At 40.6% G+C, this 15,843-nt stretch overlaps 1 protein-coding gene across 1 annotated transcript in view; it reads right to left on the bottom strand.

Annotated features, from left to right (window-relative positions):
* Positions 1 to 15,843, bottom strand: part of LOC311485387 (CUB and sushi domain-containing protein 1-like) — a 285,694-nt gene that overhangs the window by 24,299 nt on the left and 245,552 nt on the right. The window contains exons 49-59 of the mRNA XM_084540754.1: positions 15,192 to 15,263; positions 13,952 to 14,098; positions 11,360 to 11,548; positions 11,085 to 11,270; positions 10,276 to 10,473; positions 9,023 to 9,196; positions 7,212 to 7,385; positions 6,725 to 6,898; positions 5,066 to 5,254; positions 3,342 to 3,518; positions 1,525 to 1,710 (exon numbers count right to left, since the gene is read on the bottom strand). Coding sequence (XP_084396880.1) covers positions 1,525 to 1,710; positions 3,342 to 3,518; positions 5,066 to 5,254; positions 6,725 to 6,898; positions 7,212 to 7,385; positions 9,023 to 9,196; positions 10,276 to 10,473; positions 11,085 to 11,270; positions 11,360 to 11,548; positions 13,952 to 14,098; positions 15,192 to 15,263 — 1,866 coding nt within the window. The remainder of the gene's footprint in view (positions 1 to 1,524; positions 1,711 to 3,341; positions 3,519 to 5,065; positions 5,255 to 6,724; positions 6,899 to 7,211; positions 7,386 to 9,022; positions 9,197 to 10,275; positions 10,474 to 11,084; positions 11,271 to 11,359; positions 11,549 to 13,951; positions 14,099 to 15,191; positions 15,264 to 15,843) is intronic.

The raw sequence follows: 15,843 nt of genomic DNA, 5'->3' as shown, positions 1-15,843 counted from the left end.
CTTAAAAGCTCAGAGCAAGAGAGGGTGTGTGTGTGTGTCAGAGTGAGTAAGGTGGAGCATGTGCAAAGCTGTGTGTATCTACACTAGCATAGTGTTTTTGTCTGTGTGTGTTAGTGTATGTATTGTTAGGAACAGTTTGTACTGTATGTGTGTGTGTTCGTCTGGAAGTGTGTATGGATTTCTTTGTGTTCGTATCCCAGTGATAGATGTCTCACCCTTTCTGAATCAGCTTTTAACCACTATTAGCTTAATGAAAAACAACTGTAGGCAGACATAAATAATTAGCAGTACACAGTCATAGACGTTGGCACACACACAGACACACACCCACACACACCTCTCTGGTTTTGTTTGTGTGTGTAATGCTAGAGGGCTAGAGGGCTAAATGTCAATGTTAGTTTTTCTATACATTCAGACAGAGTAAAATTTGGAGCTTGTCTGTAATCCAGTCTCAGCTTCACTGTCTGCCTGCTTGGCTTGACATCATTACAGCTCTTAGTCCTGTGCTTTGAAGTTCTAGTTTTAAGATTTCACCCAACTTTATCTGGCATATAGAAAAACCACGTTACGGGTTTGCATTCATTCTGATTTTCTAAGTAGTAATGTTTTCAGTACAAATTATTGAACAAAATAAATGGCATTTAGTTATCAAATGTACCAAGTAAATGTAATTGAGAAGCAAAGTGCATAAATCAATGTGACCAAGCTCAATTGCTGTTCTTTTTCTTCTTACCATGTGTGTGGTTTCCGTGTCTGATATTTAGTATAACGGTTGTGTGTTGTGTCAGAGCTAGATGATATTGCAAAAATGGTCACCTATGTTGTGTGGCTCACTGTTCTCATCAATTATCAACTCAGACTGCTATACGAGACCTATATAATGTGCTTTAAATTATGTTTGATAATTTATTAGTTTGATTACTGTGCCAATACATCTAATGCTACCTTAGTCTCCAAAGAAGAGATTGAGCTTTTCAACTTTACTGGTTGAGATGATTTATATGCATATTTATTTATTTTAATTTATACTGTCTGTATGCCAAAACTGCGCTGTGGGTTTATACAAAATCTGAACTGGCTCAATTTATAGCAATGTTTATTTTAACAGCTGTGTTTTATAGAATCTGGGTTGGGACCCAAAGGTAACTTCAAATGAGACAGGGATGACTTGCTATCAAAATGATGGTTTTAAAACAGACAGTTCAGCATCTGTTAGGCTGTCACATCCAGATTCCTTGCATATAGTGAGTGGCTCCCTTTTACTATAAAACAGGGTCAATAGAAGGTCCTTATAAATAGAACACAGTGTACAACAGCACATAAATATCTGTTTTGGCTTGGGGTGAGATCATTACTTTCAGATGTACAAATCAAAGTGCTGAAAATAAAATAAAAATAAAACAGAAAATAATGTCTTTAAGCTGTAAGCTGTTTCGGTGTCTAATGATTTTCTAATGGATCTAAATCAATCAAGAGTCATATTTTCACAAGGGTCATGTTGACGCTCACTGCCACATTTCCCACCTTGACAGACAGGCTGTGTGCCGCTCCAGGTGCCATTGTGAAGGCAGGTCCTCTCAGCAGAGCCAATCAGGTTGTATCCTGCCTCGCAGCTAAAACGCAGAAGGCTCTTGGTTTTAAATTCTTCCCCTCCAAGACGGGCACCATGGGGAGGGATCCCTGGGTCTCCACAGATTCCGGCACTTACACCTATAGCGAGAAGGAAACATAAAGTTAATGTAGTGAAAGCACCGACAGCTAACACATGGACACCACTGAAACAATCAAGGACGCCCCATGCAGTCCTGGACTGATCAGACACACAGAAACACTCACTACATCAATTTGCACAGCTAATCCAAATATATTTGATTCAACTAATGTAAGTCAATAGCTGCATAAGCTCAGGCCCATTAGTCTGCTAATAGATTTTAGTGATTTTGTGCAACTAATGGTATAAAATACAGGGTTAGGACGTTGTCTCTGTCTGGGACCACCATGCTGAAAATATAAGCATGAATTCATGCTAAAGGTCAACAACATTAACTAAAAATAATTTGCACTGCAGAAATTACAACAGTTTTCCAACTCAGTCGTTCATAAAAAGCGACACACACACATGCATGCACACAGGCAAGACACGCAGAATCTGTTGAACTACACTTTGAATTCAGGCTATACCAGATTGTTCTCGCATTAAAAGCACTAAGCGTGTCACAATTTTAGCGGCTTAAATTCCATCGGTAAGGATTTGTGAGTCTAACAGGGTACAGCTCCAAATGCAGCGTCTTGCATCTCAATAAGGTCTTCAGCTGCAGGACGGATCCTGCCCTGCTGAGTGTTCTGTTTTGAGGCCAACAGAGTAAGCTTATTGCATTTGAGCTGTTGAGACAGTTGATGCTGAGTTTGGAAATGATCAGCTGTAGTGTTGTGGGATCTGCGTAAGCCTGCTGTAGAGCAGCATTTACAACCTGAGTAGTAAGCCAGGACTCCACCTTCAGACTCCTCCCTGTTTTTTACAGCCTGGTTACACACAGTTTGATATATTAACATACAATATAGTAGGATTTACCGTTTCTGAAATTAGCTTTTGTAACTTGATAATAACTTGACTGATAATAATAAAGACATACACTATTTTCTTGAGATAATTAGCAAGCTCATCAAATGGTGAATTATTTCATAAGCTTCTGTTTATGTCTCAAACTAGGAAAACAGTTAAATTTAGTCCTGGAACAGATTGGGTGTTTTAAATTTTATGGCTGACAGTCAACTGCTGCCATTATCTGAACACATTACCATCACAGCTACTGATATAAAATCAAAAGCAAATCCTGCAGAAGAACTGAATATTTCTGTAACACACAAGGACCCTGCCTGTCAATCATAAGTACCTGTCAGTTCTACTTAGTAGCGCAGTATAGACCACTGGTGACATCACACAGTATGTAATGCTGAAGCAAAAGAAAAGACATCTTCACACGGACATGCCCGTGTGGTATGATTCACACTTGTTATGCCAGGTGGGATGATACTATTTCCTGACAGCTCAAGCAGTTTAATCTAATGCTCACTTACAATCTAGTTTCATTTCCAGCATTATCCTGATGAAAGAGGCCACACCCACCAAAGAATACCGTTTCCATGAAAGGGGCCCAAGGTTTCCCAGTAAAACATTTCTCAAAGCATCACACTGCCTCCAATGGCTTGCCTTCTTCCCATGCTGCATCCTTAGGCTACGTGCTCCCCAAAAAATGCATGACTTCGTTACTTACTATCAATTCTCTATCAGTTGAAAATCATCAATCATGCATGCAACTTTATCTAGTGGTTGCCTTTACCAGTACAGTACGATGGTGGTCCACTCCATGTTCCATCCTCCTGACAGTGCCGCGTGACATTGCCCACCAGCACCCCACCAGGCAGACAGGAGTACTGCAGTACTGAACCGTATGTCCAACTGTGGGTTCCAGATACTACTGCATTAGGGGGTACACCAGGGTCACCACAGGAAATAGCTACAGACACAGTGAGAGATTAAAAGAGAAAAGAGCGGGTTAGTGTGTGTGTGTGTGTGTGCGTGTGATTGCATCCAACTATGGATTTCAGATACTGCTGCATTAGGTGGTGCAGCTGGGTCATTGCAGGAGACAGCTGGAGGTAGGGAGTGATGGCGAGGGATGGGGGTGGGATTAAGTATTTGTTGTTTTTGCGTCAAAATACTCAAACAGGGAATAAAGACGGAAACTAAGGTAGGTGTCAAACGTGGGAAGAGAGAGAGAAGTATATGCGACGTACAAAGGGTAGATAGAAACAGAAGACCAAGGACACAGGGGTTGTGCTGTATGCGCCTCAACCATTAGGCCATTAGATATGTGCTTATTATCCTTATCGCAACTATACACCATAACTTGTACGTAGGTAGATAATTAGACTTGCTTTGTTTTTGCTGTATAGACTCTTGCCTGTGAAGCTTACATCTATTGAGTTTAATTGAATTGCCTGAGAAAGAGAGCGAGAGAGAGAAAACCAATAACTCATCTCAGATTAAATTCGCTTTAGCTAGAAAACATAGAAAGAGCCTCTATCTCTCTCCCCTTTGTAGAAAAGTAGCAGAAATTGTTCCACAGTGTCAAAGCAACAGACGTCCGTGAAAAAAGCCAAATTTTTTTTCTTCAATTTTGGAGAAATCTATGTTTTTACGGAGCACAGGTTTCTGGAGAACACAGATATGAAACCGCTCTCGATTTTCCATTTCTGCCAAATGACTTGTTCTCCGATATCGCCCCTTACCCCCAAATTGTATTACGCCATCCTCTCCTTGCCCCTCAGTCATCACCCATCTCCCCCCAATTCTCAGATAAGACCTTGTTTCTGGAATGTAATGCCTGTTGCACAGACACAAGTGTCTCAGCACTGTGTGTGTGCCCCTTCCCGCCTCTTCCCGCCTGTCTGATTCCTCATCTCTGCCTCTCTGTTCCTGTGTCCTTGCTCTGCGGTTCTGTTCGCCTCTTTGTGTTTTTCTCTTCATCTCCTTCTCTCTATCGCGCTCCAGTTTAATCTCTATATTTCTATCAGCCTTGGTAGCTCCCTAACAAGAACACATATTGCCTTAAGAGACACATGCTCACTTTTTTGGCTACACACACACACATACACGCAAACATGCTCAAACCTTTAAGCCTCCTTCTTTCATGCTCTCGCCCTTTTCATGATTAATTCCTTCCCATTTTCTCTCTTGAACCCTCTCCTATTCTCACAGTTTCTCATTCGCTCCTCATCCTCCTTCCACCGGGTCCTCATGGCATTTCATTCTTCAAATGGATTTTCCTGACAAATACGAGGGGAAATAAAAACAAATCCACCTGCCTGCGTCAATTTTTCTGTAGAGATATTTCTGCAGGACTCCAAGAACTTCATAATAAGACAAAGATTTTCATTATGGGCCTCTGACTGTCGTTCTTCCTCTGCTTATGTTTCATTTGTCTTCTAAACCTGCGCTGCCACTGTTTCTCTCGGTGCCGATAGTTCTGAAACAACCTACAGTACATTTGTCCATCCGTACCTAGGCATCGAGGGGTTGGCCGGTCCCACAGTCCATCATGCTGGCATGTGAGGAGTGCAGAGCCCAAAAGGTAGAAGCCTCGTTTGCAGTGGATTGCCACGGTTACTCCATAGCTGAAGATTTCTGGGTAATGGAGGCCTGACTGGCGCACGCCATTTTCCACATGGCCAGGGTCTGAACAATTCACCACTGCGCAAGAGAGCAGAAGAAATGATTAGAATCTAAAGTGTTTATATGTACAGGAATGATTTTTGTCACTCTGTTAAGGTGGAAGAGAAGGATGACTATAACGTGACAGCCATAACAGCTTGAATAACAGCTGTGTCCAGAATCTCTCTGTCATTCATTAAGTCACGATTACCTTTATAATACCATATCACCAGTTTACTTTAAAGTGAGTAGCAAATTAAGATTTTGATGCTAAAAATTTAATTTTGCATGAGTCAAAACCAGAATGGCACCAACGATATTAAAAAGCTGAAACTTTAAAAAGCAACCAACATACAACAAGATGGGGTCCGAGCCTAAATCCTGAATCACGGTGTTAGAAATTCAGATTGTCTTTGATGAGCTGCTTTCTTCTCTATGCTGATCTTTAATTGCATCCTACTCTGTTTTCTGGAGTGCTTTACTTTCTCCGTTGAACCCTTCACTCTCTTTCTCCTCTCTGGGTGAATGCCAGTCCAGCAGGAGTGGAGTTTGATTTTCCACATGTCACAGGGGAGACTGACATTCACTCAAATTCAGGTCCATGGGGGAGATGGCTATAAGTGTGTGTGTATGACACCCTCTGGGAACAAAGAAAGTTTCGGTCTCGTAATTGACAGCTGCTGCTGCGAGGGAGCGAGAGGGAGACAGGGATATGAAAGTGAGGGAGACGGAGGACGCGAGAAAGCAAGCTAAGATGAATCCCTTTAATGGGAAACCCATGTGAGCAACTACGTTTTATCGATCTGGTCTCATGACTGTGCAAAATGCCTCTGTGTGTGTGTGTGTGTGTGTGTGTGTGTGTGTGTTTCAGTGTATCATAACCGTTACACTACCAGAGGTCCAGAGAGGACTGCAGTGTAACGACCACGCATGGTTAGCAGAGGATAAGAACGTGTCTCTGGACATGTACCCAGCTGCGTGTGTGCATGTATGAATCTGTCAGTTTATTTGGAGACACACATGCACACCACACTGATTGTGGCTGAATTCAGCTCAGTGGTAAAATGGTGCGAGTGTTTTTAACGCTACAGTTGTTCAGTTCTCAGTTTTACAGTCTGCTGGCAGCAGATTTGGCTAAAAACTATTCACATAATGCTACTGGAAGCACATCCAGCCAACAAATGCTGAATCCATCCTAAAATGTTTGGTTTTGTACTCTTGGAGAATTGTTTTTGCCATAGTGACCTTTATTACATTTGGTTGTGTTTTTGCTTGCCAAATGTAATGTTCTAAGGAGTGTTATCTCAATATAATTATTTTAAAGTGAATATCACGGTGGAGACACTGGACATCTCCATCACAGTCATCTAACCACAATAATACAATATGCTTCCACAGCCAGAGCCATAAAAGAAGACAAAAAGTACGCCATCCCTTCCTAAATAATCTGACAATTCAACAGATTGCAGCATTTACAGGGATATACAATATATAATAAATGAGTATGACCTTTGCAGACAGGCAGGGGGCTGCTCCACTGTCCATTGAGTCGACACTGAGCACGAGCGTTTCCACTGAGGATGTAACCTCTGTTGCAGGTGAAGTTGACTACATCATTGAGGTTGAATTCGCTGCCGTTGGTCCGCCCATTGGCTGGGTTGCCTGGGTGACCACAAGTAATGGCTGAGGGAGTAGAGGGGTTTGAGAGAAGTATGATGAGAAACTTGAGGTGTGGAAAAAAGTATTATGTGTAGAATTATGTTTCTTTCCCCGCTTGATATTTTGTGATACTTTCAACTTTTTTGGGAACATGAAGGAATAGTTATTAAAAGAACAATTTAGACATTAAAAGAATACGTGTGATTCCTTCAGAGGCTATATGTGGGTTAGTTTGCTTTATTGATAGGAGTATCTTTTAGCATTTCACACTTATAATCAGCAAATGATCGCACACCATGGGTACAGTCCAGTACTAGTCGTATAATGAAGTACTTACGGACGCAGACAGGGGTTGTTCCAGACCATCGATGGTCTTGCTGGCAGATTCTGACTGATGTGCCGATTAGGCGATATCCTAACATGCACTGGTACACCACTGTGTCACGATAACTCGAGCCATCTCCACTAATGTGGCCATTCACTATAGGGTCTGGAGAGTCACAGTGACCAGCTGGAAGAGACAGAATGGCATATATTAAAACTTTAAAAGGTAAAAACTACTTAAACTCAACTTAAACTGGGCTTTGAAGTCTGGTTCAGAGTTTCCAGCGCTCTGACTTTAAAATGCATCCTTGCTACTGTTGCGTATCCCAGCAGTTGCCAAATGATAAAGAGGAGCTATTTCAATACTAGAGCTCCCACACGTCTGCCGGGTGAAGTCATCAGTGCATCTGCAAATCAATGCTCAAAGACTTCAGTCCTAACCATGCAGCAATTACAGAAGGGTCTGTAAAAATCTGCACATTTAAACGATTTCTCTGCGTTCTCTAATTGGCCTTGAAGTACCACATCCTTTCATGATTTCCTAAAACCTAAGCACATAAATTGCAGGACACATCTTGAGAACTGAGGTGTGGAGAATCATCGGATTGTATTCAATACCATTTCCACTGTTAAGAGACCAATCACCCCGCATTTCACAGTTAATCCCTCCCTTCGTGTTTCTGTGCCTCATAAAGCCACTGACTGAGGCCCAGTGATTTTTTATTTTTTTTAAACGATCTGGCATTTAATATAGTATTTCTCTCAAATGATAATTAATGCTGGAAAAACATCTGGACCATTGATTATATTTGAAAACTCAGTAGAGAAAACTGTTAAAAGAGTTCAAATATTTCTACAATATAAATTATATATTTCTTTAATTGCGAATACCACCAGTAGACATGTCTGAGGTTTGTCCTGAAGTCAGTTGTGATTTATTGTGCATCAATATCAGTGCCATAGAAATAAAGAGAGTATTAAGTATTATATATAGTGTTTTAATTTTGAAGCATTCCTGCATCTCTTTACATAGCTTCAGTCCTTCAGTCCTAGCCCAGTCTTTGTCAACAAATGCAGTACAGATAACTGGCCCTTTACCACATAAAATGCCCATTTCAAAGTGTAAGTCATGGGGCTGCCGTGGCTCAGTAGGTAAAGCAGGTTGTCCACATAGCTATATAGCTATATAAAAACAGGACCTTTTGCCATTTAATTTACCTGCCCGTGTTTGAAAATGTGGACACACCTTGATTCATACCTTCAACTTCAGTGTGAACGTGTGCATTCTGCACAAGACTGCTTTTCACGCATGTTACCCCAAAGCTGACTTACTATCATAGAAATACCACGTATGAATAAAGAGGAAGAATAACATGTACATTCACACATTTCCATTGGAAATGAAGCCTTTATAAAAAAAAGTCCTTGATTTAATTCATACACACAGCTTAGATGTGCAGAGTTATGTAGAGTGATACCACTGCTTCTGGGAAACAAATTCAAAGATATTCTATCACACTATGAGCTTGTATATTATATTGTGTACACACTGGCCTTTAAATCTGTATTCCATTGTTACATGTTTAGATGTACATGTCTGTGTTATATGGACTGGAAAGTACAGCTGACTGATAGTTGGTATACACTGACCAGACTGGACTCCTCTGGCAGCTCACTAGCATAGCTGCTCCCTCTTTTCTGTTTTAATTATTCCAGCGTGTTGGATATACTTTTATTACTAATCAGATTGTTCATTTATATTCCAAAGGGATCCAGGACAGACAATGCCATGCACACTGTATCACTGTATTTACTGAACCTTACCTAGACATCTGGTCTCCGCACCACTCCACAGCCCATTAGCCCCGCACTCCCTGACATGTGACCCCACCAATGTGTAACCATGGTTACACATAAAGATTGCAGTTGCTCCGAATGTGGTCAATGTTCCCAGTTTGGTGCCAAAGGGTGGAGATGGAAGTTCCCCACAGGAGATGACTTAATAAAAAAATAAAAACAGTAAGTCATTATAGAAAGACACAGAAAATTTTATATTAAAATTATTAGGCCACTAGTACAATGTTTTACAAAACTCGGAATATGAAGTGCGTTATGTAGTCATAATGTTTGGAAGGATGAATAAAACATTACAAGGCTGTCAAACTGAGTTTTAACACGGTATGTTTTGTTTCCCAATACAATACCTGGCTGAATTAGATTTATGTCAGAAGATGCAGGGTCATTTTTCCTTAATATCCTTGGAGACACTGTTTTCAAATCACAAGGCAACTTGAAGAATAGACACCTCTGTAGCATTGCCAAATCTTTCAGTGCTGCTGCAATGTTAGGTAGGTCAGCTCAAATACTGCGTAAAGTTTTAAAACTACTGGCAAAGTGTAAAATAGATTTCAATTTTTAATCATTTTTTTTAACTTCTCAAGTGTACACATTACACTTTTTTTCATTGGCATGTCATATATTATGCAACACTAAGACATTCCGTAGCCTATTTGAAAGTTTTCAAAGTCACAATGTTCTCTCTTAGCTTCTCTTTATGAAATAAGCAGCAAAGGCATGTTGCAGAATGAGACTCTATTTGAAAAGACAGTCTTTCACTGCTGCCAACATATAAACCCCATTTAGGAAGCACAGGCTGCATTCTGTTTATAAAGAGCTATCATGGTCCCAAGGCAGTGTGCAATGGTTAATATCCTAAGGCATTTGGAAACACATACACGCCTGGCAACTCAAATAAAAATATAAGCGGTAAGGGAAATGCACACACACACACTTGCACCCTCTTAAGCTATCCCTGTCCTACCATCCAAAATACTAGACCTATGGCAGACAGTATTATGTATACCCATGTTTCCACTCAAACTGAGTGAAAAGCTCAGGCTTTCGTGAAACAAAAGAAGCTATCTCTATTAGATGTGTTTCTAATATGTGTTTCAAAGTTTAACAACTGTTAAACTATTTCGACAACTCATAAATGACTGAAAAAGGTAAATATTACAGTGTCCGCTTTGTTAATCCAGGAGAGTCACAATGGTGTCCATGCGTGCATCAGTACTTACTCTTGCAAGTGGCTGGGTCGTCTGACCCTTCCCAGGTCCCATTGGCAAGGCAACGGAGAGTCCGATGCCCGACACCCAAATAGTATCCTGTTGAGCATTCGAGCATCACCATAGAACCAAACTCTCCTAGCCTACCAGAGAGCAGGCGGTAGGTCATGTGGTCTGACAAGCTGCCCTCAATGCTTGGGCAGTGGACCGCTGGAAAGTACAATTTAATCCAATTACAATATAGAAACTTTACAATATAAACACAAGAGAATAACACATTTGGTAACATAATTAGAAAGCTAATTTTCTAGACCATTTAAAATTCCTTTTCAATTTTCACCGTATAAAAATGTATGTAGCCTCATACAGTTGATTGTGTGTGTGAGCGATACACCAAAAAAATGACATCCTGCTTATTATTATTATTTTTAGAAATTTTACAAATATATATTTCACAATTTCTCCACACTAATGAATTCTTATTTCCAGCACCGGTGGAAAGAGACATGGCAAATTCAAATTAAAAAATGGACATTCTTTTTAATGTCTGCATCACTGAAGGTGATCAACACATCATTCATTTTATTATGCATTAATAAACTATCCCATTGCTGCAACTATTTCAATAGCTAAGCGCAAATTAGATTTAGATCTAACAGACTTATTCAAAATGTAAAACCTTTTTATGTATTAGTCATACTCTTGAAATCCACTTTTGACTTTGGGAAAAGAAAAGTCAACACTCAGTTACAGAACAAGCTTCTTTCTAGAACTTGTCTTGTACTCTACTCTACCCTTAACTCATAGATGGGAGCACTTACGCAGACATCTGGGAACTGAGGCTGCATTACTCCAGATGCCTTCCTCCAAACACACAGCTGTCATCTGAACACCTGGGTCAAGGTGGTAACCATGGTTACATTGGTAAGTGACCTGGCTGCCAACAGTATACTGGTAAGCATGGACGCTGCCGTTGCCCGGTAACTGAGGTATTCCACATGAGACAGCTGCCACAATACAAAGAGAGATGCGTATAACTCCTCAATCCATATCAACTATTTCCATCGTGCTTTAGATGATCAGGAATGTACTTTACCTTGACAAAAAGGTGGTGGCGTATCCCACTGGTAAAGCCCGTTTGAGTCGAGCCGGCAGGTGGCATTGCTTGAACCTACCAGGCGGTAACCACGGTTGCAAAAGAATTGAAGTCTGCTACCCGGACGAAGTTTGGTTCGGTTGACCACACCGCCATTCGCTGGAGGATCATTAATACTGCAATAGGCAGCTGGAGACACACAGAAACAAAGACAGAGACAGAGGAAGAAAAATGAAATAATTACCAGACATTTTGAATAAAGGGCATAACAAATACCATCTGTGTCTCCACTGGTATTACAGTGTGAGCAATTTTTGAGTCAGTGAAAAGGTTTGAAAATCTATGATAAAGGGTACTACAGAAGAAGCAAAAAATAAAGCATGAACATGAAGCAATTTTTTGTCTTTGGAGAGAGTATAAAACTTGAACTGCTGAAGCATGGAGAACAATCTAAACATGCAGCAGGACACACCACTATGAGCCGCTTGGCTCTCCTTTTCCTGTCCGATGTGGTCATTGCTTCACCTGATCTTGGCTCTTCTCCCGTTTGGCTTCACATTGGTGGAATGACATTTCCGCTTCACCCAGGACAACACAGCCCCTCTGTAATTTCCATTTTCATCTCTTCAATAAGTATATTTTGAGCTGAATGTCTTTCTTTTGGCTTTCAAATCAATATTTGAATGACGAAAACTTATATTACCCAAATACGCTGGGCACTTCATACACCGAGAATATTTAAATACTTTACAATAAAGAGACAGACAGACAATGTTTTATTTTTTTCCAGTGGGAAAATTGGGGAAGAGAAAAGATCCTGTCATATAGACTGAGAAAGTCTGAATTGTGCCTAGTAGACGGGATAATCGGGAAGGAAGAGAAAGGATTGTCCAATGGCTGGTGGAGAATCGAAAGACAAAGAATGATACATACTACTGGGACACCTGGCATTATTTTATAGCACTCATACCATGGCCACTTAGTAAAGCAACCAGTATTTTCAGACAATCAGCAGTCAGGGAATACAGAAATCTACTTCAGTTGGGTGGTTATACCCGTGGAACTGCAGAATCCACACTGTGAGGTGGGAATCAGGCTGTGCCATGAATCTAAAGAACCCTGACACCATTCCATAGCCGCCACCTGATGTTTAGGTGGCCTTTCAATCCTACTCTCATCTAAGCATAGAGAAAATATTGCATGGCTTCATCAAACATGTGTCTGCCTCTGCTTTCACTCGTCTATTCAACGCTTAATAGGCAGTTTCATCTGAATGCCGCGGCTGGATACAGCAAGCAGCTGACATCCCCACTAGCTATATCCAGCTGCCCTAGCAATGGCTCCTGTTTTTGTCAGAAATCTTTCAGCTTCTTGAAGCCTACTCTCGACCGAGAGCAGAGCCGAGTGCGTAGCTTGACCTGGGCTTACACTTGAAACGCATCTGGTCAGGTTAGACTACAGCGGCTGGCCTCACTGCCTTGTTATGCAGTTTCATCTGAATTCTATGGCTCTTTCAACTGATCCAACCACCATTTTATCTACTATACTTCCTTTAGTCTCACAAACCACATTGTTTTATGATCCGAGTGAAAACGATATCTCTATAACGCATTAACAGCGTTATCATATATTAATACTTTGCTTCCATTCATACTGGTTTCAGCTGACTAATTCAACTCCTTATTTATGTGAAAAAATAAATAGTGTTCTCCCATGTGCTGTAAAGATATGCTGGGATAAATATTGTTCATATTGCTACCATTTCTCATACCCTCCTAAAACTTACTAACTCCCATTCTTATTCACTGCCTCTACAAACGGCCCCCCTTATACACTAAAGTAAGAAAAACAACAAAACAGAGAAACGGGAGAAAAGTGAATCTCTATGAAGAATGTTCATGCAATTGACAAGGCCATGAAAACATTCAGGAAGGTCAGTAGATAGATAAATGTCTTACAATTAAGAACAATTGCGGCAAGGTTATTTTACAGCTAACCCAAGCACTAAGAATGCAAGAATGAAAAGAAAATGTAGCAATGATCATTAGATTTCAAGCGGCATGTTTAACAAAATGAATATACGTAGTTACTAAATGTCCTTAGGACTTAGGCAGCCCGATGCATTCCAAACAATGTTTTCTAAATGACTTTCTCACCCAGCCTTAATGGATTATTTTCAATAAAAGAACAGCACTGGTGATTCAGGTTATTCATACAAGCCGATGCAGTCAAAGATTTCCTCGACATGAGAAGATGCATACGTTGACATGTACTGTGTGTGAGAGCAGCAATAGAGCAGAGGAGACGGTTGTCAGTCCTCGTGATGCTTTGTAGGATGCTTTGCCTTTAAATCTCACGCTGCACGCCTCCTCCCTGACATGCATCAAATCATGAATTTTATTATCCAAAACACACAAAGAATGTAACTGACAGGAAAAAAGACATGTGCAACACACGCCGTATCCAGGCTCCTACATATTCTAGATGCAAACGGCAGGTGAAATAGCTGACATTTTATTCCACTTTTATTCCACTTGCATTATAAGATGGCAAAAAGGATGACAGAAAAAGAGAGAGAGTCACTTGATGTACCTGAGTATCGTATCTTGAATCCCCTCTTGTTGGTTGCGTGGTCAGTGGACCATCGTAGATAGAGCTGGTTTGTTTTAGAAGTGAAGTTCAGCTGAGATGAGTGGTTCCCGCTTAGAGCAACAAGCAAAGGGCTTTGTCCTGAGGAGCCTAGTGAAACAAATGAATGAGTGTTCAGAGCTGCCGTGCATATGCTTTCATATAAAACATAGAATTTTTTTCTTTGTTGTGTCTGCTGAGAAGATACTTGGCCATCGCAAAGATGACCTCTTACATGTATTCTTGAAATCTTCCAGATGTATATTAGCTTGATGTGAGGCAGAGATGAACGATATACTACAGTCTGAATGGGTTTTACTGTTTCTAATATATGAGGCAGATGAGTGCGACAGCATCATTAAGCTGCTAAGTACCCCCAGATTACTTGTTGTACATGTATTCTCAATGGAGCATATTGTTGGAATGGAGCACCTGAGCTAATGTTTGGTGATTCAAAAACTGAATCCAACCATAAGTGGGTCTGGCCTCATTCAGAAAGACAAACCAGTCGTCTATTAACTTCTATTTTCTTTTTCAAATAGCAAATTGTTTTAGTAAAAGTTGTCTTCAGATGTTCTGCATAAAGATACAAATTACAACCCCCCTGTGACATTTTGTTCCGTTCAACAATTCTCCAATAAATCAGAAACAACCCCGGTCACAGCCATCTGCTCAACAATGATGGCATCGCTGTCTGCAACATCCATAGCAGCTAGAGCGTTTAGGTCCAGGCAAAATAAATGTGAAGAGACAAAACTGAGTGAGATATAAATATTAGTGGCATATGGCATATGCTCACCCTGTTTGGGAATTCCAAATCAGATTGCATGTTTCAAAAAGTAGTCGTGTGTAGTTTATTGTTTTTACAGAAGTTTTGGCCTTTGAGAACACAAGAACTGATATTCAGATTCAAGCAAAAGAAAGATTACCAAACACTGTTATTTGACACAAGGTATATTTACCCAATATAGTTGTACAAGTTGCATCTAAAAATTAATTTATATAGAAGCTGCTCATGCACGCACAGTTAAATTGCACACGTTACTGTCCCGAGGGGTAAATTCCCAACACAACAAATGAGAAGTGTTGTGCGCCTTATTAAATGCTATTACTTATCACAAACATGAGTTAAAGCTGTGTGTGTGTGTGTGCAGATGAATGAGTGTGCATAGACGCCACAAAAAGGGAGGAAAGCACTGCGTACCATCAAAAATCTCCAGTTCATCAAACTGTTTCTCGCTGTGGAACATCTCGACATAGATATTGATGGTGTAACCTGGAAAATAAGACACAGTTATTTACAGCCGCATGCTAATATGTTGGCCACAAAAGCCAAACGTGGTCTTGCTTCTCTTGACCAAGAAGTTGCACTCGAACACACCACAAAAACTACAGGCAATAGCAAAATAGCATTTAATATAATAAATCTAAAATATATAATATGTTATAAAATGGTTAAATGGAAGAGCTGGGATTATCTGAGAAGCTCACAAGAATCATGTTCATTTGATGGTCTACAATTTGTTCCTAGATGGTTCATGGAGTCAGTGAAATGTTCGGACGAGATGAAGATCCTTGACTTTTCCACTAGCTTACTTTCATCACTTCCATTTCTCTTCTTGTGCATTTGTTCTCTAAGCTGAATAGCCAATCAGAGGGATCTCTCTCACCAATCGCTCCACCACATAATCAACATGCCGAATGGGCCAAAAAGGCGGCAAAGTGGGTCCGACTAGTGTCAGCCGAGTGAGAAAAAAACGCCAAAAGTAGGGTTACAGACGTTCACCAACAGCCCTGTGCTGGTCTACAGCTGACCATCTGCTTGGTGTGTCACAGCCTATACACACATACAGTCT

The sequence above is a fragment of the Chelon labrosus genome (genome assembly GCF_963514085.1).
Source record: "Chelon labrosus genome assembly, chromosome: 3".
Lineage (NCBI taxonomy): Eukaryota > Metazoa > Chordata > Actinopteri > Mugiliformes > Mugilidae > Chelon > Chelon labrosus.
The sequence above is the reverse complement of the archived record's forward strand: the minus strand, read 5'-3'. Positions and strand labels throughout refer to the sequence as shown.